The sequence below is a fragment of the Petromyzon marinus genome, chromosome 47 (genome assembly GCF_048934315.1).
Source record: "Petromyzon marinus isolate PM22_M1 ecotype Great Lakes invasive population chromosome 47, UKy_Petmar_22M1.pri1.0, whole genome shotgun sequence".
NCBI classification, from domain to species: Eukaryota; Metazoa; Chordata; class Hyperoartia; order Petromyzontiformes; family Petromyzontidae; genus Petromyzon; species Petromyzon marinus.
Window position 1 is genome coordinate 2,515,231 of NC_133713.1, and position 25,597 is coordinate 2,540,827.

The 25,597-nt window shown below is 50.0% G+C and overlaps 2 protein-coding genes across 4 annotated transcripts in view; both read right to left on the reverse strand.

Moving 5' to 3' along the window:
- LOC116952507 (patatin-like phospholipase domain-containing protein 4) overlaps nucleotides 1–14,886 on the reverse strand; it is an 87,238-nt gene extending 72,352 nt beyond the window's left edge. Inside the window, exon 1 of the mRNA XM_032971898.2 lies at nucleotides 9,717–14,886. Coding sequence (XP_032827789.2) covers nucleotides 9,717–9,764 — 48 coding nt within the window. The 5' untranslated portion in view covers nucleotides 9,765–14,886. The remainder of the gene's footprint in view (nucleotides 1–9,716) is intronic.
- A 705-nt stretch (nucleotides 14,887–15,591) lies between these two features.
- LOC116952470 (patatin-like phospholipase domain-containing protein 4) overlaps nucleotides 15,592–25,597 on the reverse strand; it is a 41,047-nt gene continuing 31,041 nt past the window's right edge. For all 3 annotated transcript variants that reach the window (XM_076074287.1, XM_032971850.2, XM_032971849.2), the window contains one exon: nucleotides 15,592–24,938. In XM_076074287.1, coding sequence (XP_075930402.1) covers nucleotides 24,744–24,938 — 195 coding nt within the window. In that variant the 3' untranslated portion in view covers nucleotides 15,592–24,743. The remainder of the gene's footprint in view (nucleotides 24,939–25,597) is intronic.

Sequence of the window (25,597 nt, forward strand, 5' to 3'; positions counted from 1 at the left end):
GGTGCGAAAGAAGTTCAACAATACACACATACATACGCTCTATGCGTTCTCTCACATTAGTTGGTGATGCTGCTGCTACGTTAGCCCTGGTGCACAAGCACAATCACCAATAAACTCAACTAATTCATCAGAAACGGCATTGTGTGTGTGACTTTACAAGAGAGAACAACATTATATGATAGGTGACATTTTGGGCAATGGTCCTTTATGGCCCAGATAAGGCCTCCTTTATATCGAGGTGACCCTCCTTCACTACATGCACACAACGCCATATACAGGGTGGTCCAATCGTCGGGACACATTGGGTTGTCATATTTAATTTACGTGTATTTGTATATTGCACTTTTTTTGCACCGTACGTAGCCAACCGTGCTAAGTGGAGGTGCTGGGGAAGGGTAACAAACTACAAACAAAAAAAAGTGTTCTAAAGAAATTAGTTTTCAATCGAGATTTAACTGAAACGTCGCCGATACATATATTTATTTGAAAGCGAATGTGTAGAGTTTCATGTCATTTTATTTTCTGGGGTATCAATCAAACACTGATGTTCGCGGTCTTAAGAGAAGGGCAATCGCCTCCATGGGTCCATATCCCCCCCTCCTCCACCCCCTCCTACCCCCCATGGCCTCCATCCTCCCTCCCTGGATCCTCGAAGAACCCTGACGATTCCTGCTGATCTACATTTGGAGTTTGCGGTGTCTCTCTCTCTCTCTTCCCGTGGTCGCGTGGATTTTTTTTCTCCGGGTCATCCGGGTTTTTCCCTCCACGTTTAAAAAAAAAAAACATGCGTTTAGATTATTTGGTTTACAAGGACTCCTCTAATTACGAACATTCGACTTACAAACTTTCAGAGATACGAACCAACCTATCCGTATGTCCAATTGCCTGTTCAGAAAGAGAGTCGTAAGTTCAACTGCCGCGCAATAGGTGGCGGTGGTGGCATCTACATCTGCAGAACGTAAAAAAAACAGTGGTATCTACATCTACAGAAGATTATACAACTTTTAAAGCCATTATCTCGTGTATAGTGTACATCGACAGGAGTAAAGTTGGACATACGAACAAATCGGCTTACGAACGGACCTCTGGAACCGAACTCGTTCCTAAGTAGAGGAGTCACTGTACTGCTATGAATTTCCACTTGATAAGCAACTTCGCTGAGATATTATTTGGGATCGCTAGGTTGCCTCTGAGAAAGATACATAAGCTCAGTGGGTCTTACCTGGTAAAATAAAAAAAAACAATAGCTTATAGTTTTACAGTAGTTTAGTTTCGTCCTGCTTTATACGGGGATTTCGAGGACGCCCTTGACTTTTGCTTACTCGGGGAATTTTTTTGTTCGTTTGTTGCGTTTGCAGTTTTGAGATCAACAGAGGCCGGAGCGGGTTACGCAACAGCTGACGTCACCACGCACAGGCGGACGGCGACGGCAGCAGCAGCAGCGATTACACGCGCGCCGCCACGTGCGGAGTCACCGCTGCCGAATTGCCCGTCAGCCCCAGGCCGTTTATAACTCGTTGGCAAATCTGCTAATAGGGTGCTGGAGTGTGTGTGTGTACAGCGTTCACAAACTACCCACCCGGTACCATTACCACCACCATCATCATCATCACTTGTATTGCGTGAGTAGGGCAGGTTCTTTTTTGCCCTTTCGCAAAACCACTTTGGAAGAAGTGAGAGATTAACTTTTGTGTTTTTCAAAGTAATTTGTCCTCGCCAACTTTCTTGTTTTTTCATCGATGTATTCTCGTATAGCGTGTTTGGTGTCTCTAGTTACACGGTTTCCTTTGCTCGTATTTCAAGTTGGTTGCTGGTACTGAAGTCACCAGGTACTCAATCGAGGCTGAGTCGACCTAGGGGAGGCACAGGACCGGATGAGATATCCGTCTCCGATGTTGGCTGTGAGCGTGAATTGAACTCGAGTAACTGGGTTCATAGCACAGCACGTTAACCGCTAAGCCACCGCTCCCCTACAGATACCAAAGACATAGATCACCCGTATAGCCTGAACAAACTGATGGGGAAAGTGCTGTTAGCGAGCACCTATGAAGGCCGGCACGGCACACGAGAGGGTGGGTGGCCAACACTACGCCCGGCCGCCTTTGTCTCTCCAGTGATGATGTTCACACACTGCACCAGGTACTAATTTCAGGCTGAGTCGACCTAGGGGAGGCCCGTGGCCGGTTCAGATAATCGTTACTGGTGTTTGTCAGGTTCGTAGAGGAGCCCGCTAACTGCTACGCCACCGCTCCCCTACAGATAAACACACACACGCGCATACCCGTATTGCGATATCAGCGAATCAGTCTTTGTTCACTGTTTTTATATTTATTTTGTCTAACATTTGTTCTCATTGCGCCAACGATAAGTGCTTCGTTTATGGATAAAATACACCGAATGTAAACACTGTTGACAATTCCAAACGAATCCAGTGCCACCTTCAGTTGGGATTGTTTGCTGACGCGTCGATGGATGAAGTAAGATTGTATATGCATGCGAGTCATTCACTCACATTGATTCTATAGCGTGGCAGCATATGCTGAATGTCACCTAAACCGGTCAGAGACTTATCCAATCGAGGACCCTCGTGGCATCATATACAGAACCCTCGAGTCACGCAATGCAACGTTTGGGGGTGGCTTCAGTGACACAGCTGCTCGTGCTGGCCACTCAAATTGATTGTTGCTATCCGTCTAAGAATTGTCAAAAGGGCAAATCCTGGCGAAGGGGCACTTTGACAATGGGGCACAACCCGACAAAAGTCCATAAGGCATCGGTGACTGTGCATTGAATCGGACACAGGGTGAACACCTTGTGAGTACACGGGAATCAACGTTCGGCGAGCAGTGTAAGAGAATCTGAGTCATTGCAGAAAGAAAAAAAGATCCTTCAGCTTCAAGAGCCAGCCTGTGCACCATGATACACAGGCTGGCTCTTGACTTTGACGATCATAAAGGTATAGAAACGACATTCCGAGGTAATAAGGCAGTGTGGCATACGAGTTACCTTCATTTGTTCCCTAACTGTAAAAAAACCATCGTAATTTTATATGAATAATTTCCACTTATCTATGGGATCCTTTTTACCAGTATAAAGATGATGAAAAAAAATATCACGGGCTTTACCGTTCCCAGAAAAAAATACAGGAGGTGTTAAGATGTTTAAAAACGAAACAATCACCTCTAGCAAGGCATCATCAAGTCGGCATTAACCACACACACTTGTAGGTTTGTGGTGCCACGGCCACGGAACAAGTCCACAAGCGCTGCGACTCCCTACTGGCCCCCACCCTGAGCACACACCCTGAGCACAGACCCTGAGCACACACACGTAGCGCGCACACGTAGCGCGCACACGTAGCGCGCACACGTAGCGCGCACACGTAGCGCGCACACGTAGCGCGCACACGTAGCGCACACACATCGTGTCCCGGCGGGGGATCGCCTGGCACAACGGGTTTTCATCCGAAGGGTCCCAAGGAGGAAAGTCCCGCGGTTTCCCGGTGCCAGGAGATTGGGCGACCCTCACAGGACAAGTCACATCGCGGTGTCCATAAATTGGTTTAAAATTGTATGGGCGCACAAAAGTTCACCGGGCCAGCCGCAATGAGTCATATACAACATTGGGGAGGGGGGCTATGGTGAAATATTAAGCGAGAAGACCACGAGGTCATGGGATCGCAGCGCCACGATCTCCCCCAGACCAAGTACACACTAGCAGGGTGCGTATTCGCCAGCCGGACACCCTTCCAGATTAAACAGGTTGAGTCAGAAATTAATGAGTACGGGTGCATCGACAATAGGTCGCGAAGTCACCGCCACAACCGCACCGTGTAAGGGAGGGGAAATGAGCGAGAATCACCACAGGTAGGTGCACGATTGGCATCGCGGGATAACGCAACCCCGGGTTTTTGAAGTGAGGGGGATAAAAAGGGGAACCCGAGGCATTCGCTCGCAGGTGTGGGCGCTTGCGTGCCGCAGTCTGCTTCGTTAGCTTTGGCTGTGGTGTGCACGGGCGAGTGTGGGCTAACTCCGTTCGGCATTGAGCCAGCAATTTAGCTATGTCCTCAGAGAGGGTGCTAGCGTGGGGAGGGGGGGGGGATCACCCGGCCGGCAGGGGCCCGGCGGGAGCCGATTGATGCGGTGGAGGAGGTAGTGGAGGGGGCAGATGTCACGCCCCACCTGCCCAGTGAGGGCAGTGGGGTGGACGCCGGCCCTCACAGGCTCTTATAACGTATGGCTAGCATGTGCAAATCACACGTCCAAGTTTTAGTCTGTGAGCCATGCGAAAGCTTCAGGAGTCGCCGCGACTAATACCGCTCAGTCCGCCGGAGAAGCCGGGCGTGGGATGCATTTGCTGGTTTCCCTATTGTCTGGGTCGGGTGGCCGCAATCACACTGTGGCATGTCTTTAATTCTCCACTTGTGGAGCAGGAGGTGCGGGCGCAGCAGCCAGTCGCTGTTCTGAAGCGGTTGACGGAGCTATCATAGTCTCCGCAGATCAAATCCGTACTGAGTAACGGTGGGGTCGCTTTCTTTTTGTTTAAAGAGAGCTGTCCCTTGGTGTGGACCAATCAGTTTCAAGGACAATGCATCATATATTATCATAGTATATTTTTTGTTTGCATTTTGACTGCAAGTATTGTGGTTAATGCAGACATGAATCCTTGTAAAAAGGTTTCAGTTTTGTTGCCAGAAAAAAGGGGAAAAACCCTATTATTAAACATGCTTCGATCATGTATTCATTGTCCTTGAAACTGATTGGCCTACACCAGGCAGCCTCCTTGATGGAAAGGGTCTCTTCTTCCATACGGCTGCTGATGTAGATACAGAGTAACTACTACAATCTCACATTCAGGTGGTCAATCCAGATAACGGCGTCAGGAGCTAGCGGAGTGGATCATCATCGCTGTGGTGTCTCCTTCGTATTTGTGGGCGGGACATTGCGTCGTTATATGCTGTACAGTCTGTTCTGGATGACCACAGTCGCACGCTACTGGACATTTTTTAAAGTTTCTATTTTGTGCGTCAGGTATCCGCATCTACTGCTATGGTTTGTGCAGTGGATGAATTCCGAGAGGGTTAAGCCTATTATTTTATTATTATTATTATTTTGTTTTAATATCAAGATGTCCCCACTTCTAACGTGACTGTCACGCAGTATTCACTCGCGTTCCCTGGAGAGCGAGCGAGCGAGCGACTCGTAGGCGCCAGGAGGAGGAACCACGGACAAGGCGACAGCAGCAGCCAGGCGATGAGCCGACACCAAAACTTTGGGGTTTGCATCGTCCTTGTACTGCTCACTCTTTTGGTGGCCCTTGGTCTCACTGGTGAGACAATGCCATTAAAGAGACTTTCGCTGGTGGAGGACCATCCGTATCAAGGACAGTGCATACATTATCAAAGCATATGTTTGCGGGGTTTTTGTAATACCACAAATGTGTGGTTACACAGACATCTAATTGGTGTCTATTGGTGTTTGAACATCTTAACGTCTATGTGACCTTTTTGCCAGTATCAAAAGCGATGACAAATAAGAATAAGTTTGACCCTTTCTGGCTATAAAACAGGAGGTGTTAAGATGTTCAAATATCAAATAGAGAGCTTTTGCAAGGCCTCAAGGCTGCATTAACCACACGTACTTGTAGAAAAACATGCAAACAAACATGCTCTGATAATAATATACGCATCGTCTTTGAAACTGATTGGCCCAACACCAGATATATTTCTTTGTTTTATTGCCAGAAAGGGAAAACCAATTTTATTTTCCATCACCTTAACACAATTTGAACGTAAAGACGTTATTTATTTAAGGGGCGCCACGGTGGAGAAATGTTAACTACCTCGCCTGGTCGGGGGTTCGATCCTGACCCTGACGCTTCTATATTTGGAGTTTGCATGTTTTCCCCGTGGTCGCTTGGATTTTTTCTCCGGGTCGTCCGGTTTTTGCCTCCACAATTAGAAACATTCATTCAGCTTATTTTTATTATTTTGGTGCTATAAATGTCCAAATAATGAGCCACTTTATTGAACTATCATTTGTGGCCAGGTCGCTTCTGCAAAATAAGCTATTACCTCAGTGGGCTTTGCCTGGTAGGATGGGGATGGTTTAGTTTCATTTATACGTGTTTGGGTAATTTTTTACTTTTCTCGTACTCACACTCTTATGTTATTGTATTGTTTGTTGTTGGCACGTTGTTACTCGCCCATACTGAACATCTGTAATAAAGAGCATTATAGTTCATCGTATTCCTCATGCAGTATAAATACATATTCTGATTCTGATCTGTATTTACAACAGAAAGGGTGAAGCCTATTTTGATTGTAACTCAAAACCTTCAGAGTATGTTGCCACATTTGAAATGGGAACCGTTGGCTTTTAAATTCGTGGACAATACAGCTGCATGCACCTTGACAGTCCTGCTCAGTTGGAACCGAGGCAGCGCGAGCCGAAGCAATTCAATTCTGCAGCCATGCCTGAAGCTCGGCTACAAGTGGTGCTTAACTGCCGACGACTACAACCGAGCCATGCTCAGTTAGAGTATAGGAATAACCGGTTTAAACCGAAGCTCGTTAATAATATCACGCATTGGCGGTCACGACGGAGATACATTTTAATGAGATGGATTTCACCAGTTGTTAATGAGGCGCACCGAAACTCGATGGAGGGAAAATATCAATTTGCAATTATTACTGCGGAGTTTCTTGTGCTATATATCTGTAAGATGATAAGGCAGACAACCAGAAATTAATCTTGCTGCACACAAAGCGACAAGCACGTGGTCCCCGCAGAAACGACCAGAGGCTTCAAACCGTGGTTGTGCAGCTTCATCGCCCTTAACAGGGATTGACGGAACCAGTCAATGCCCCTCTTCTTGTAAACAAAAAAAACACTTAAAAACTTTATCAGCAAATATATATATGTGTGTGTGCGTTTTTGGTTGTTGCATTGAACACACTAGGACACAATAAAAGTACTTGTTTACTAGTAAGGCCCCGCGGCGTCGTTATTTGTTGCAACAAATTTCAGCCACTCTGCCATGTAGCCGCTTCACAGCCACCCACACTCCGGCAACCCACTAGGATAGATACAACTTCTGTTAACTGACAGAGTGCGAGTACGTCCAAACGCGTGGCTTTTTACTCGGTTCGCCTACGAGAGAGTGCGCGTTCTTTCTCCACAAGGGGACCACAAACGACCGTGGTGGATAATGGGGTTCGGCTCTATTCTACTGGTTCTCAGTTGTGGGTATGCAGACCCTTGGGGGTACACGTGGCAATGTCCCAGGGGTGTTTACCGTAAGGTAGTTTAAACAAATGTGTGAATTATATCATAAGTGAGAGTCATTTGGTGTCTAATCACATATGAATCTGCCAATATGAAATAACCACGATACAATTTAAATCCGTACGGTAACCTAGGACGATGTAAAAGACCTTTCTAAACTCACTGATCGTAAACAATGCGGCTTCCCACAGCAAGCAGCGAGCGCGATCAAATTAGGTCACGCGTGCAGAGCGTCCGTTGATTTTTTATTCACTTGCAGTCACTCGCTAGCTAGGATAACCTCACAACAATGACAATTGGTTAAACTAGCGACGTTCATTATTGATACATTTATTTCTCAGAACCATAATTGGGTCAGGCCAAGGAGGGTACTACTCGGTTGAAACAAAATTCAACAAGGGGGGTAACAGCAGTAGCCAACGAAAGGTTAAGAACCACTGGGATCGTCCAAGCGATCCCAAAACATTAAAATAATTAACGATCCCCTTTCTCGCCGTCAGCGGGGCACTGGTGGCGGTCAACACGCTGTGTCCCGTCCACCGCAGAGCCGATCTCCTCGTCTAAGGAAACCCAATGCGTTCATCTAATTGCCTTTTTTAACTATCCCAAGAACAAGAATTGGTAACGAAGCCTTTGCCCGTTGTCGCACCGAGGTTTTGGAACGACCTCGTTTCCTCCCTTGGGATCGTGAATCTGCCTTCAGAAAATATCCTGAAGCAGAAGACTATTGCTGGATACAACCACATTCGTCAGTGTTATTTAAAAATGTGGTTGGCTACGCACGGTGCGGAAGAAGTTCAACATACTTACAAGGTTGATCCGTGTCCATGCTTCGATGGTTACATTTTAATGTGCAATTTGAGTTAGGGACTCTGTTTTGTTGTCTTGGTGTGGTCTATGACTGTTCTTGCTGTTGTTTTTCTGCCTTGCCCCAGCTTGGGAATTTATGTACTTATGCAATTTAAACGGAAATACTTGATTTTTAGTGATTTGCTTACCTTTCCTATACTTTGCAATCCTGTGGTGTTTTGTCATGCATGCTGTATATTGACATTCTTTCGCACCGCACGTAGCCAACCGTGCTAATCAGAGGTGCTGAGGAAGGACAACAAACTAAACACAGAAAGCAGTTCTAAAGAAATGAGTTGTCTATCTCGATTTTCCCGAAATAAATATTTTTTTTTTATTTTAAAGCGGATGTGTTGAGTCTGTATTTTATATCCCGTACTTATATACTTTTCATAATAAAGGTTTTTGGGTTAGATCGCGTTATTTATAAATGTGTCGTAACCCTCCACCACCCAACACGGCCAATCAGCAAAAAAGTGTCACGTTGACAAAAGACAATTAGTTCACTACTTTAGCCCACTGGTGTGTTGAAGAGTGAATCCACAACATTTACAGTTTGAATACGCCGTTTCGCTGGTAATTACATCCAGCATCATCGGGCAATTCGCCAGAATGGTAAAGCCCTCACTTGCTCTCGGTCTTAAATAGAGCAGCAGGGTGACGTCATCATTTAACTCATTCAGGTGCAGTGATTTGAGGCGGAGGGGGGGTATTGTAATTATATAATCGATTGGTAATCAGTCAATGGTTATGATTAGTAATGAGTTGTAGATTAGTAATTAGTTGTAATGTGTGCTATTGTGATTATATGCTACATTAGTAATCCGTTAATTAATATGTGTTTCCCCTATAAGGAATTTAATATGTATTATTTAAAAATACGCTTCCAAGCCGCACTAAGCCTATAGCTATCAGAACGATTAAAGTTATTTCTGTTTCTCTCAATTTCAATGGATTATCTCATTAGTCTTTGCCAGTAATAATTAGTTTTACACAACACTTCAACGTTATCAAAATTATTACTGGGAAAGACTAATTAGAGAATCCATTGAAATTGAGAGAAACAGAAATAACTTTAATCGTTCTGATAGCTATAGGCTTAGTGCGGCTTGGAAGCGTATTATTAAATAATACATATTACAATTCCTTATAGGGGAAACACATATTAATTAACGGATTACTAATGTAGCATATCATCAAAATAACACACATTACAACTAATTACTAATCTACAACTCATTACTAATCATAACCATTGACTGATTACCAATCGATTATATAATTACAATACCCCCCCCCCGCGCCTCACATCACTGCACCTGAAATGAGTTAAATGATGACGTCACCCTATTTAAGACCGAGAGCAAGTGAGGGCTTTACCATTCTGGCGAATTGCCCGATGAGGCTGGAGGTAATCACCAGCGAAACCCGTTCCCGTTCTTCCTGAAGTGCTACAGCGGCACACGTCGGCATCCCGTGGACTCTCCAGCCACCCCGGGGTTTGCGAGGGCCCCAGGTCTGGGGTGGCCTTGCTGCCGGAGGGTGGGGGAGCCACACGCACTGCGGGGGAGGTGATCTCACCGCAACGAGCGCATGGAGACGGCAGGGAAGGAGACGGAGACGCGGCATCCGCCACGGACCATGGAGGGTGCCCTCGGGGCCGAGAGTGACCGGAGGGACGGCGCGGGCCCGTCTGGAGCAGGGGAGGTGATGGGGGAGGTGCAGCGAGGGAAGGGTGTGGAGATGGTGGATGGGCCGGAGGGGACGGGGAGGGAGGAGCGAAGAGGACGAGGGGAAGCACCGGGAGGATGGGGAGGGAGTGCCCCCGAGCAGAGCACAGGGGAAGAAGCAGGAGGGGTGCCAGCAAGCCAGGGGCCGCGGGAGGGACAGTGAGGGAGAGGACAGCAAACGCTGGCCCGGTGGGAGCGGGGAGACCCAGAGAAGGAGCCGGGAGGTGGTGCAGTGGAGCCGGGGCAGGCTTGACGCCAACGCACGCCAGGAGGCACAACTGCGTCAGGGTGGAATTCAAGGACGACGTGGAGGAGGAGGTGACACTGGATAGAACGACCTTTGTGAGGTCGGTGATGCTCGGGATGCTGCGGGTGGAGGTGGCGGATCTTTACTGCCTGATTGCTCTGCCGGGGGGGAGAGCTTTTGACGTGAGCTTTAATTCAAATCTCCTCCTGCAGAATTTCCTCACCCGCTTCGAGGAGAGGGCAGGGGAGAAGCCCCTGACATCCATGAGGACGCGGCTGCTGTCAGACCTGAAAACGAAGGTTGTGACCGTCTTCCTGTACAACGAGGCACTACATGACCAGGATGTGGAGGTATGGTTGAGGCAGCACTGCGTGCTGTTATCTGGCTGCAAGAGGGTGCAGGACTCGGCGGGGATATGGACGGGGGCCAGGCAGTGGAGGGTGCACCTGAAGACGGAGGGGGGGACTCTGAAGCATATCCTGAGCGCCTTGAACATCGGGGGGAACAAGGGGTACGTCATATATGCGGGCCAGCCCAAACTGTGTAGGAGGTGTGGGGGAAGGGGGCACCTGGCGGCGGCATGCGAGGCACGGATCTGTTACAGGTGCAAGGCGCCGGATCACACGGTAGACGAGTGCGGGGAGCCGGTCCGATGCAACCTCTGCGGTAGCAGAGGGCACCTGTATAGATCCTGCCCAGAATCGTATGCCAACAGGGTGCGGGCGTATCAGAGTGGACAGGTAGAGGAGGTGGTGGAAGAGGCGGCCGGACGATAATCGGGTGAGGGAGGGGGACCTGTGGGGAGGGAAGCAACACCACCACTGGACTGGGAGTGGGGGGAGGAGGGGAGGGAAGACGGGGGAGAAGACCCAGGAACCCCAGTGGGGGAATGGGCGAAGGCAATGGGCGAGGAGGGCGAGGGGGAGCAATGGGTGGAGGAAGGAGCAGACGGGGCATGGGAGGAAACGGTTGGGAGGAAGAGGAAATTGGACAGAACCCTAAAAGGGGCTGGCCCCCAGCATGACACGGGCCCTTCAGGGTGGAGGAGGGCGGAAGTGGGGGGACGGTTGAACCGGGGGAAGCCCTGGAGGTTGAAGGGGAGGAAGAAAGTGAGAGAGAAGGTGGACAAGGGTGGATGGGGGGAGCGTGCAGCAGAATCGGAAATGGAATAAAGTACACTTCGGCATGGACCTCTCCGTGGCATCTATAAACGTGAGAGGGATGAAGGGGAAGGGAAGGAGAGGGGCAATCATGCACCTGTTAGAGACCACCAGAAGAGACGTGACCTTCCTTCAAGAGTGCCACCTACCGTACGCCCTGGGTTCGGAAGTCCTGCTGGAAGATTGGAACGGCCACTACGTATGGTTGGGTAGCAATGGGAACCGGTGTACTGGGGTTGGAGGGAAATGAGGGTGGAAGGGACCCAGGAAGTGATACCGGGCCGGCTCCTTTGTGTGGACGTGTCCTACCAAGGCGTGGAGTTTCGGCTGGTGAACGTGTACGCCCCGGTACGATGCAAGGAAAGGGTAGAGGTGTGGGAGAGCTTGGCGACCCTATTGGCCACCAGACGACAAGTCATCGTAGGGGGTGATTTCAACTGCCCGCTATATTTGGCGGACCTGGTGTCGGCAAAAGGGAGGAGGAAACTGGACTCTTCCTCCAGAAAGCTGAAAGAGCTGATGGAGGACCTTGGTATAGTAGACGCATTCAGGAGGGTGCATGGTGCACGGCTCGGGTATACGTGGTCAGATAAGAGCGGGGGAACGCAGTCAAAGATAGACTTTATTTTCGCCTCTGCCAAAGTAGAAGTGGGAAGTGCGGGGGTGGAGCCATTTCCCCTCTCGGACCACAAAATGGTCGTGGCAGGGCTCGCGATCCCAGGTGGGGCGAGGAGAGGGAAAGGGGTATGAAAAATGAATGTGGGTCTGTTTGAGGACCAGAAAGTGGTGGGGGACTTCGTACAAAAATACAAAAGCTGGAGGACCTTGCAGGACTGGTTCCCCACGAGGGTGGAATGGTGGGGCCAGATAAAGGACAGGATAAAAACGTTCTTCCAGCACCATAGTAGGAGGAGGGGAGTGGGTAGGGAATTGAGGCAGTGGAACGCCAGGCTGGAGAAAATGTACAGGCTGCTAGAGCTCGGGTTCCCGATGGGGGAAAGGATAGAGAAGTTGAAAAGGAGGGTAGCTTCAGTATTGGAAAGAAGGGCTAGGCAGCTAGTTTACAGGGCGAGGGTCAGGGCAACGGAGGAAGGGGAGAGGTGCACGAGGTTTTTCTTCAAAGCAGGTAGGGAGGGAGATAACGCAATGAGGGAATTAGTAAGCCCTACCAGAGGCAGGCAGACGACGATGGTAGGGATGATAAATCGAAATGAGCGTAGCGGAGGATTTCTATAGGGAGTTGTATGGGAGGAAGGGGATAGATGGGGGGAAGCGGGAGGAGCTGCTGGGGGCATTGGGGAAAGGGATTGGGAACCCGGAGACGCTGGAGGAAAAGATTCGGCAAAAATAAGTGGAAGAGGCGGTAAAAGGGTTGAACAGGAACAGAACCCCAGGCCCGGATGGGATCCCAGCGGATTTCTACGTCAAATTCTGGGAGCTCCAGAAGGAGGACATGCTGCAAATTTGTAGGGAAACTTTAGAGGAGGGCCGGGTGCCGGATGATATGTGGGAGGGTCTGGTTACGTTGATTTATAAAGGGAAGGGGGACCCTAAGGACTTGGGAAGCTGGCAGCCGATAACTCTCCTAAACGCGGATTACACGATCTTGGCAAGGATAGTCACGGCGCGATTAGCGAAGGTGGTGGGGGAGGTGGTAGGGCCGGATCAGACGTGCGCGGTCCCGTGCAGGAGGATCGCGGACTCCCTGGTGGTGCTGAGGGAGGCAATAGAAGGGGAAAGAGAGAGGGGGTGCCCGCTGGGCATTCTGAGCTTGGATTTGGATAAGGCTTTTGACTGTCTTTCACATGAATATATGCTGGCGGTGATGGCGAGGATGGGAATGAGTGGGCCCCTGGTGGAGTGGGTGGCACGACTCTATGGTGGGCTCAGAGCTAGACTTTTGATAAACGGGGAACGTTCGGGGGTCATTCAAGTAGGGTCCGGGGTACGGCAGGGATCCCCGATGTCCCCGGTCCTATTCGTTATGAGTATGGAGCCTCTAGCACAGGCAATAAGAGACGACCAAAGGATTAGGGGGGTGACAATACCGGGGAACAAAGAGCAAGGGAAGGTAACCTTGTATATGGACGATGTGGCCGTGCTGTGCAGGGACGTTGCGTCGGTGTGGAGAGCACTGGAGGGGACAGGAAGGTTCTGTGCGGCCTCCGGCTTGAAGGTCAATGCGAGAAAGAGCGAGTTAATGGCCTTTGGGGACTCGAGGCTGTTCGAGGGTCGGCCGCCGGAACTGAGCTTGCAGACAGAAGAGATAACGGTACTAGGGGTGACCTTTTGTAGGGATAGGTCGGGGGAACATAACTGGGAGAAGAGGGTAAGGAAGACAAAGGGTCGTCTGGGTAAGTGGGCAGGGAGGCGGCTCACGATGGCTGGCAGGATTATGGTGGTGAAGATGGAGATACTGCCAACTTTAAGCTACCTGGCGCAGGTATTCCCACCTGGTAAGAGGGAGGTCAAGGTTTTGACCTCGGCGCTTTTCGGGTTTATCTGGGGGGGAGGGATGGAGAGGGTGAGGAGGGCCGTGCTGTGTTTGCGGGTTGGGAACGGGGGGAGGGGTGCCCCAAATGTGGAGTACACCCTGAACTCGACCTTTGTATGTAACGCGCTGAGACTGTTCTTCTCCGCAGAGCCGCGGGGCAAGGCGGCGTGTTACATGCGGTATCGCCTGACGTGGTGCCTGTGGGGCCTCGGGATGACCCAGGCAGAGAGGAATATACCTTTGGACTGGCCGGGGGGCTGGATCAGTGACGTGGTGGAGACTACATTGGGCAGCACGGCCTGAACCGGTGGGGGGGCCGGTGGACCCCCAGAGAGGTGCGGGCCGAGGTGGAGAAAGAGGAGGCCTGTGATGAGGTGCCAGGTGCGAGGAGGGAGGTGCACCGACAAATTTGGAGAAACGTGTCGTCGGCGGCACTCACGAAGGAACAGAGGGACTTGTCATGGCTGGCGGTCTGGGACAAGCTGGAGACGAGGGGTTTTATGTACGGCTCCCAAATGGCACACACCCCCAAGTGCCCGAGGGGCTGCAACGGGGACGAAAGTGCAGTGCACGTGATGGTGGCATGCCCCTTTGCCCAGGAGGTGTGGAGGCGGAGCAAGCCGTTGTTGGCCCGGTTCGCACTGTCGAGTGTGACAACATGGGACATTATGTGGGGGGAACTGCGGGGTGTGGGAAGGGAGGACAGGGACCGGGCGTGGGCTATAATAGGAGCAACGAAGGAGGCCTTGTGGAAAGTGCGCAAGGAGCTGGAGGGGTCCCAGATGTCCCCATTGGAGGCATGCTATGTGGCAAGGAGGTTGTTGGAGAGGGTGGTGGAGGTGGACCAGGTGAGACTGGGACACGAAGTCGCAAGGGAAAGATGGAAGTGGCCGCTACCCAGGGTGGGTTAGGGCGGCCGGGGGGGGGGGGGGCGTGCGTGGCTGGAGGGGAGGCAGCCCCTCCAGGCACAGATGTGGCGAGTGCTGTGTCGGGGGCGACTCCGGTCCTGCGGATGGGTCGGTGGCCGAGTGGGGCCTTCGCGGTGCGAGGGAGGGGGTGGCCCCTAGGTTTTTTGCTTTGTTTTGTTTCTCCGGTGAGACACTGAATAAATTTTAAAAATCGTAATTACCAGCGAAACGGCGTATTCAAACTGTAAATGTTGTGAATTCACTCGTCAACACACCGATGGGCTAAAGTAGTGAACTAATTGTCATTTGTCAACGTGACACTTTTTTGCTGATTGGCCGTGTCGGGTGGTGGAGGGTTACGACACATTTATAAATAACGCGATCTAACCCAAAAACCTTTATTCTGAATAATATTGGTCGCGAAAGCCTACGTGTTAAACATATACTTTTATTAGCATTGTATATTTATTTATAGTTACTTTCTTACATTTTCTCTACTTTTCACTCCTATAGTGTTTGTATATCGTTTGTTGTTGTGACTTTCTGACCTACCCCTACTGGCCACCTTTGAAAAAGAGCTTTGTAGCTCATCGGATTTTTCCAGGATATGTACTGTATACGCAACTGAGCACAATTCTGTGAGTCACTTATAACTGCTTTTCCGTTACTTATTGCACATAATATGCTACACAGTGGCAGTGGGGGTCAAAAATGCCGATTTATTACTAATAAACCCCAATGATCCGATCGAAATTCGGGATTTCGATCGAAATTAGGGCTTTCGATCAGATCATTGGGGGGGGGGGGGGGGCACGTGCCACCCCACCCACCCCACTGGCTCCGCCAATGAACAGTGTTCTGTGGTACTCCGGGATTAGAGCTGCCACGACTTACGTGATAACACCAAAAACCACAAGTCCAGACAGTTTTTTTTTATTTTTCATTTGTGTTACTCTGCTGTTTGCATCCTTGGCGGTTGCCATGCGTCAGGGTCAGGCAACGGACCTCGGTGTTGTCTCGCAGGCAAATCAGCTTACGACAGTCGTGCCAAAATGTACAAAAAGGTAATTTGAAACAACATGAAGCATTTGTGCTCCACGACTGTGGCGCCGCTTAACAAAATAATATCAAAGCAGCCGAGGTGTGATTCCCCAGCACTCGTGGATTCGCTCCAACAAGCGCCGGTTCACCACTAAAGTGGCGGTTGCGTCACCACGACACTTGTGCCACGCGAGCGGCACGTTGAGTGGAGTTGAGCGAGTGGAGCGGTGGGGTTCCGTAAGAAGGCACCATATCTCAAAACCCAAACCACGGCATCTCTTGACCAGTAGATGCGGTGGTTTGGACATGGGACTCCGCAACACAGCCAAGGGGGTCGCGATCACCTCCCCAGACTGCTCCCTCGTGCTGGTGCCCCGATCTGATGCAGGCCCCATCGTCCCAGCTATTCAATTTGTCTCTCTCCTCCTTGACTGTTCCCAAGCAGTGAAAGCAAGCCTCCATCACTCCCATTCCCAAGAACTTCCACCCCCTGTCAGCCTTTCTGACTTCAGACCAATATCCATCACTCCTGCTTGATCCATGATGCTGGAGAAGATAGTTGTAAGGACATCCATCTTTCCAATTTCTCCACAACCCACCCCACTCCTTGACATTTTCAATTTAAGTTGCCTTCCACCCTTCAGGCTCCACCAGTGCTGCCCTCATCAACGTACTGGACATCTGTGAAAAAGAGCTTCATAGCTCATCGGATTCCTCCAGCCTCATTACAATTCTGATTCTACACGATTACTGCATTGCTCACCATAAATAGGTACGTCCATGACATCTGCCTGGACTTGAGCAAAGTCTTCGGACACAGTCTGTCACCCCCTTTTCACTCGACAAACTCTCAACCATGAACATACTGGAACAATACCTACAACTGGACGGACTCGTTTCTCAACAGCCACTTGCAGTGCACCAAGTATGCGAACGAGACCGCCGAGTACGCTACGATTCTATGCTAATCGAAATCCAGGGGCCAGCGTGTTGGCCCTGCTGCCTTTATCACCACTGCCACCTCCCTCCAACACAGAACCAGCAGCAGGCAATATGCGAGTCAAATCGTTCCAGAATCCAATTCTGCGTCATGTGCCCATGAAATTTACGGCTTACCGAAGTGCGCCGTCTGCAATATCTCTCGCGCTCAATGAACCAAAATCAAACAGAATCGATATTCAACCCAAAGGGAGGCAAGGCAGCAACAGCATCGACAACACCCCTGATCCACCTCCCCTTCAATTCAAGAGGGAGGCGGCGATGAAAAATCCTGGGTGTGGTCATCACCAGTCACTTTTCAATGCCCCCCTCCCCCATTGACTCCGTAGTCAATGCAATGTTGCATTGACTTGGTCGTGCATGCCCAGGCACTGCACGCCCAAGCAGCTTCTGTTTGGCTAGATAGAGGGGGCTAAACGGGCCGGAGAAGAGATGGTCTGATGTAGTTCAGGACGATGTAAAGCTGAGTGGACTTGCCGAAGACTGCTACCAGCGGCGTCAAGATTGGCCTATATGGAGGCTCGTGAACGACGCTACTGGGATCACCCTCCAACAGCAGCGGAGGGCAGAGGAACGCCACTAAAAACAAGTGGAGCGCTGGGCGGCTAAAATGCAGCAAGCACGCACAGTAGGGGGCACAGGTGGTGCATCTAACAGTCATCTTTCAGTCAACTCATGGCACTTGGGTCTGTCCCGTGACTTCCTGTCAGCGAGCCTTCGACACTTCATGTGGCCTCAGCATGCACCTGGCCTGGCTCAAGCACCGTGGTGACGTCTCCGCCACTTATTGGCGAATAGCAGCTGTTGTTGTAGTATGTTGCAAGATACGTTTGTCTGAGGGGCTGGTAAACCCTCGACTTAGCACTAATTCGTCCCAAATAACCACGATGGAAACACCCAACAAAACCTGTGCTGGAAGCCCCGGCAAGAACAGGAAAATCAATTACGCCTTCTGGCCAAAACCCAATTTAGCAGAGCCAGACTCGACTTCTCACCTCGGGGTTCTTCCATAAATAGCAGCAGCTTAACCCCGAAGTTGGCCACGTGGAATGTCCGAACGCTCACTGCGGGGGAGAGGCTTCCATTCCTCTGTCAGGAGCTAGACCGGCACTGCTTGGCCTTCTGTTGCAGTGGTTCTCAACCTTTTTTGGCTACTGCTTTACCCCCCTGACTAAATTGTTTCAACCGAGTAGTAACCTGCTTTCCTGACCCAATATGGTTCTCAGCAATAAATGTATGAATAATGAACATCAATATTTTAATCAATTGTCCATTGTGTGAGGTTACCCTAACTCGCTAGTAACTGCAAGCGAATAAAACAATTCAACGGACGCTCTGCATGCATGACGTAATTTGTTCGCGCTCACTGGTTACACTTGGAAACCACATTGTTTACGATCAATGAGTTTAGAAAAGTATTTTATATCGTAATAGGTTACCATACGGATTTAAGTTTCATCGTAGTTATTTTACATTGGCAGATTCATTCGTAATTATTCACCAATGACTCAAGTATGATGTCACACATTTATAATTCACCTCAGGTAACCCCCAGAGGTCCAGTCCACCAGACCTTCGGTATACAGGAGGTCTGTAGGACTGGTTCTGGCTCCAATCACCGTGACAAGAGATCCCGAGTGCCCTGCCGATGGAGAGCCTTGCTACTTGAAGGAGAGCTGGCTGAGCAGAGTCACGACTCGAGACTGGGCGGCGGAGCATCGCGACTGCACCGAGGGTTGTGCTCAAGCCAACACTGGGATGAGCACCGTTTCTGAAATGTGTGCCGTGTCTCAATTGTGACCTCCGAGTCTGTGCTGTTGTACACCGAGCCTGGAGTGTGTGCATCGAGTCCGGAGCGTGGCGATGCTGGCGTGAGTGGACTGTCTCCGAGTCTGGAGAGTGACGTCTGAGTACTCTTGAGACTGACGTGTGCATCTGCTCTGTGCCTGATAGTGTGGTGTCGTCACTCAACCGTGCGCTCTCTTGTGACCGGGATGAGGTGTGCACCGGAACAAAGGGGCAGTTGAGTGTAAGAGGGGATTACTGGGTGTACATTTGCATTGCGGAAACTGGATTACTTACTCCTGAAAAGGGATTCGAGGGGATGTGTGGATGTATGCTTGAATCGGGTGAGTTAATTCCACAGAGGAGCTAGGGGTGGTGCCGACTCCCCGTCCGACTATCCCCTTGGTCTCATTACTTCATTAAAGCTGAACTTAGACCCCTTACCTGCCTCTAATCTCAAAACGTGTCTCTCAGTGTCGCACTCCAACCACAGACATGGCTGTGTGATTTGATTCCGGACACTTCGCTACAAATAGCAGGATTTCATCTTGTAAGATCGGATCGTGACATAGCACTCTCCGGCAAGACGAAAGGCGGTGGTATTTGTTTTTACATTAACAGTGGCTGGTGTGTAGATGTCACAGTGATTCTGCAACATTGTTCTCCACTCTTTGAATCAATTTTTATAACCTGTAAACCGTTTTACTCGCCTCGCGAGTTCGCGTCGCTCATTTTGGTCGGAGTTTATTTGCCGCCATGTCCTCAGGTTAAAGAGGCCCAACGCATGCTCGCCGATCAGATTCTGAGTGTGGAGCGAGCAAATCCAGATTCGTTGGTTATCGTACTTGGCGACTTTAACAAAGGTAATCTCAGCCACGAACTCCCCAAATACATACAATTCATTAAATGCCCAACCAGAGAAGGGAACACTCTGGATCACTGCTACACTACAGTCAGTAGAGCCTACCACGCCGTCCCCCGAGCAGCACTAGGACACTCTGACCATGCCATGGTCCACCTGATTCCTGCATACAGGCAGAAACTAAAACTCTGTAAACCTGCTGTGAAGACATCTAAACAGTGGACCAGTGAGGCTGTGGAAGATTTGCGAGCGTGCTTAGACTGTACTGACTGGGATATGTTCACGACTGCTACCAATAGTCTGGATGAACTCACAGAGGCTGTGACATCCTACATCAGCTTCTGTGAGGACTGCTGTATCCCAACACGTACCAGGGTGAACTTTAACAACAACAAGCCCTGGTTCTCAACAAAGCTCAGAAGGTTGAGGTTGGAGGAGGAAGCGTTTAGGAGTGGGGATAGAGACAGATTCAAGGAGTCGAAGAACAGGTTTAGCAAAGTGGTGAGAGAGGCTAAACGACTGTACTCAGAGAGACTAAAACACCAGTTCTCCACTAACGACTCTGCTTCTGTCTGGAGAGGGCTCAGGCAGATCACCAACTACAAACCCAGAGCCCCCCACACCACTAACGACTCCCGCCTAGCCAACGACCTGAACGAGTTCTACTGCAGATTTGAAAGACAATTGGACTGTCCTGAACTACCCCTTCCCACCCAAGAGGCCCCATCCCCCACCCATACTACAGAGACGACTCTCTCCTTTCAGGAGGGAGAAGTTAATAGACTTTTCAAGAGGCAGAATCCACGCAAAGCAGCCGGGCCGGACTCTGTCTCTCCAGCCACCCTCAGGCACTGCGCTGACCAGCTGTCTCCAGTGTTCACCAACATCTTTAACACCTCCCTGGAGACATGCCATGTACCAGCCTGTCTCAAGTCCTCCACCATCATCCCTGTGCCCAAAAAGCTAAGGCCAACAGGACTAAATGATTACAGACCGGTCGCCCTTACATCTGTGGTAATGAAGTATTTTGAGCGCCTGGTCCTGGCACACCTCAAAGCCATCACAGACACTCTCCTGGAGCCCCTTCAGTTTGCCTACAGAGCCAACAGGTCTGTGGATGATGCAGTTAACATGGCCCTCCACTTCACCCTACAGCATTTGGACACCCCAGCATCCTACGCTAGGATCCTGTTTGTGGACTTCAGCTCTGCCTTCAACACCATCATTCCTGCCCTGCTTCAGGACAAGCTCTTCCAGCTGAACGTGCCCTACTCCACCAGCAGGTGGATCACAGACTTCCTGTCTGACAGGAAGCAGTGCGTTAAGCTGGGAACACAAATCTCTGACTCCAGGTCCATCAGCACCGGAACTCCTCAGGGCTGCGTCCTTTCCCCACTGCTCTTCTCCCTGTATACCAACAGCTGCACCTCCAATCATCTGTCCGTCAATCTCTTGAAGTTTGCAGACGACACCACCCTCATTGGGCTGATCTCTGGTGGGGATGAGTCTGACTATAGGTGGGAAGCTGACAACCTGGTGACCTGGTGTAGCCAGAACAACTTAGAGCTAAATGATCTAAAGACAGTTGAGATGGTTGTGGACTTCAGGAAGAATACAGCCCCACTCACCCCCCATCACCCTGTTAGACTCCCCAGTCAAAATTGTAGAGTCCTTCCGCTTCCTGGGCACTATTCTCTCCCGGGACCTCAAGTGGGAACTGAACATCAGCTCCCTCACCAAGAGAACTCAACAGAGGATGTACTTTCTATGGTAGCTGAAGAAATTCAACCTGCCAAAGGCAATGATGGTGCAATTCTATACAGCAATCATTGAATCCATCCTCACCTCCTCCATAACCGTCTGGTACGCTGCTGCCACTGCCAAGGACAAGAGCAGACTGCAGCGTATCATCCACACTGCTGAGAAGGTAATTGCCTGCAATCTACCAACCCTCGAGGACCTGCACACGACAGGGACCATGAGGCGAGCGAGGAAGATTGTGGCCGATTCCTCCCACCCTGGACACTCTCTGTTTCAGCTACTCTCCTCCGGCAGAAGGCTTCGGTCCATCAGGACCAAAACCTCACGCCATAAAAAGTTTCTTCCCATCTGCTGCTGGCCTGTTAAACAAGGCCAAGGGCCTACACTGATTTTAACATTTTATCTACATGACACCTTGCCAATATGAACTATGTTAACCTATTTGTATGTTTTATTTTTAAATTATATCTTAAAGCTATTTTATATTCGATATTTATTCAATTTTATATACTTCACCCCTTGGTGTTAGTTAGAATTTTAACGCTTATTATAGTAAGACTTATTTAAAACTTATTTAAGATTTTAGATTCCTATATGTTGAATGTATGCACCATCCTGCCAAAATGAATTCCGTGTCGGTGTGAACTTTCATGGCGAATAAAACCCTTTCTGATCTGATTCTGATCTGATTAAAGACGCCCCACCCGCACCCCGATTGAATAAAATTGTTCCGCAATACGGCAGGTGAGGGTTTTTAGGGGGGGACCCACACAAACCTCAGGGTTCTCGCACCTGAGCCGGCCGTAACACGGAGGACAAAGTGAAAATCGATATAAAGTGCGATATGCAGTACAGAGAAGGTAAGCTACAAGTGCAGGGAGACAGGGCTCTTATATAAATATAAGAATATAAATTTTGCTGGCTGGGAGAGCCGGACAGACGATCACGTCCAAAGGACATGTGGCTTGCTCGTACAGTCCGTTCTCCTACAATGCATTTTTTTTCATAACGCGAATATATCACGATCGAGCGATCAGAACTGTGTCGTGCGAGTAGGAATAAGCGGTTGTACGGCTGCCTTGGCGTAGTAGCGTTATGCTGCTGGATGCTTCGAGATGCTACCCACGCACCTTGGTCTTTGCTCAGCCTGCGTATGCATCTCATGTGTTATTGCAGACTGTGCTTTTACCCTATATTATATGCTATAACGCATTTTTTTCCCATAACGCGGTGTTCTTCAGGAGCGTAATAACCAGCGTGTTATATACAGAGCAGAGTGTAGTTACAAACAATTAAATGTTCTGACAATATAGCATTAATGGACGATTCTGTCCCTGGCATCATCGCACGTGTAAAACGTGTAGTGTGTTCGAGGCCTCCTTCAAAAGTGCCCACGACCGAGACCCACACAGCAGCGCCGACATCATCAGCATCCTGCTCTCGGAGGAATTTACACCACTGGCTTAGAAACTGTCAAAATAGAGATGAGCACCAGGCCCCCGATTGCTTGTTTGATTCACGAAAAATCTCACTTTGACCTTTGATTTGAAAGCTCAGAACGTATGTTTTTTTTAGCTCTTCACATAGTTAATATGAAAATTTTTAAAAGATATATATGCATCTTAATGCACAATTTTGGTATAAATCATGTCGTTAAAGTTAAGGCACTGGGTGCGCGAATGCCCGCTTATAATTTACCGCTTACAGGCAGCAGACACTCGCGCCTATGCGAAGCGGAAAAACCCTTGCAGAGGTCGGCACCACATAACTGCTTCGATAGGGGGTCCCCCCCCCTTCAACACAACCCGTCTCTCTACAGCCAAAAGCTGCAATTCCGTGTCAGCTAACCACCATGGAAGAGTCATTGTATTTGTTTTAGACAATGAATATTAAACACACTAAGCACTCACAATAAATTAGAACCAAAACATTTGTGTAAAATCTGAAACAAACCACGTAAATTCTAACCCCTATGTAAATTGTAAACGGTCCAAAAAAATCGAAAAAGCTATCTGCAACAACGCAAAAAGACTCAGCCGTATGCCTGGGCAGCATCAAAGTCCAGTGGTGGGATGACTGAGGAAGCGAACATCGTTCCGAATAAGCCCCTCCCCATCAGAGGAGACCACCACCATCACCCAGCCACCAGGAAGCTCTCACATAAGCAGAGGGAGGGAGGGAGGGCTGCCTTACATCATATGGCCCACCAATAACACATCGGCAATACATCAGCAACAGTGGGCACACATCATAAACTCATATTCACCGCGAGCCTATGGGCCTCTCTCTCTATGAGTCTCTCTCTAAATGAGTCTCGTGAGTCTGTGTACTCGAGTTTCCTGCGAGCATTTTCCAAGGGCACGAGTGGCATTCCAAACTTGCCATGCTCTCAAGCCAGCAGCTGGCTTTGAAACTTAAGACATTGATTTACATGGGTGATCAATCCATGTCGAGATGAAATATGGAGTGCCAAACAAAGTGAATAAAACGCTGCTTTTGTTTTGCGCAAGACACCGATCCACGATCTGACACCATCAAAATAACACTTGTGGCTCCCTGGTTTAATGTTGGTCAGGTGAGGCTGGCGTGGTTACTGGGGGATCCTCCTGCTACACAGCATCATGAGAAGATCTCGCAATACCTTGCAATGCCCTACTACATGGCAGACCGATCAATAATAGCATCCCTTCGCTAATGCACTTGTGACGTAATTAGATCACAGCGTATAGGATTCACTCCGATTAAAGATGATCCAACTCACAGCTGGAAAGTTTGGGCGTTCAAATACCCATCGCGTTTGAATCGGCCCATCATACTTCCAGGGTGATTGAAATGAGTACTATTTTGTCATATGTCCAGTGGTTATTCCTTTTTTTTTTCACTCACCCCTGCCATGAGAATCTGGAATGTTCACTATCTCATGGTTGTAAAGAGGTGACCGTCGTTTTGAGTGGGAAACCATGAAGACAATGATGCAGACATACACATATATAAAGATCCCGGTATAGCCTTTAACTGGGCATTGGGGCATGCACTGTGAACAAGCACCTATGAAGGCCGGCATGGTACACGAGGGAGTAGGTGGCCAACACCACACCCATCCACCTTTGTCTCCCCAGTGGCGATGTTTATTCATTGTACCAGTTAGTTACTCATTTGAGGCTGGGCACATCTAGGGGAGGCCCAGTATAAACATTTGAAACTGTTATTGATCGCGAGTGAGAATCGAACTCTGGTCGCTAGATTCATAGCTCAGTGCACTAACCACTGCCCTATCACTCCATAATAAAGACAAAGATCCCCTGTGTAGCAGACTTCTGGGGCAACCGCTGTTAACGAGCACCTATGAAGGGCGGCATGGCACTCAATGGAGCAGTGGCTGGCACCACGCCCAACCACCTTTGTCTCCTTAGTGGTGATCTTTACACACAGCACGATGTACTCCATTTGAGGATGAGTCGACCTAGGGGAGACCCAGGACCGGTTCAGACTATACACACATAAGCACACACACCCACACAGGCAACCCATTCTGGATTACATCTTCTCAGGTAACCTTCAGCCTGCCAACAGCCCATCGCGGGGTGGAGGTGGGCGACGAGTGGGGGCCCTTCATCGGGTTCAAAGGTCGGGCTTGGTGGTCTGGCTGAGGCCCCCGCCCCCCCCGCCATCGTCGTTGCCTTCCTCCTCATGCCAGCCCTCGCGCTGAAGGAAGCGCGTAGCGTCGCTCGCGCCCTGCTCGTAGAACGCGCGTAGCTCCTCGCGCGCCGGCGGGAACAGGGCCAGGTTCGCCCTCCGAAGGTTCCGCAGATTCACCTGGGGCGGGAGGGAGAGGGGTGCAGGAGGTGGGGCAGAGAGGTGATGGAGGTGAGAGGGGAGGGACGGGAGGGGAGCAGAGGGGAGGGAGGGAGGGAGGGGAGGGAGGGAGGGGGATGGGAGGCTAAGAAAGAGGCAAGGAACGCGATGAAACTCTCATGCAAAGTGGACTTCCAGTGGAGCATCGTGGGGTGTATTGGGGGATGTTACTCGGGGATACTTCAATAGTGTCCCTGGCGTCTCGAAATCGTGTGTTCCTTCAAAAATGAAACAAGTGCATGCATTACTGTGAACACAAAACAAGGGAGGGAGGTAGGGAGGGAGGCAGGGAAGGGAGTGAGGCTAGGTAAGGTGAGTTAAGAGAGGGGAGGATTGTGAAGTGGAGGTGATGGTGGCAATAGGGAACTAGCTTTTGCGAGTTAGAGTAGACCTTTGGCAGGGCGCGTGGGCACCGTGGCAGGGTGTGTGTGCCCCGTGGGTGGCCGCGTGGGCACAGTGGCAGGACGCGTGGGCACAGGGGCAGGGCGCGTGGGCACAGTGGCAGGACGTGTAGGCACCATGGCAGGGCGCGCGGGCACCATGTTGGGCACGTGGGCAGCGTGGCAGAGAGTGTATGCCCTACGGCATGACGTGCGGGCACCGTGGCAGGGTGCGACTGC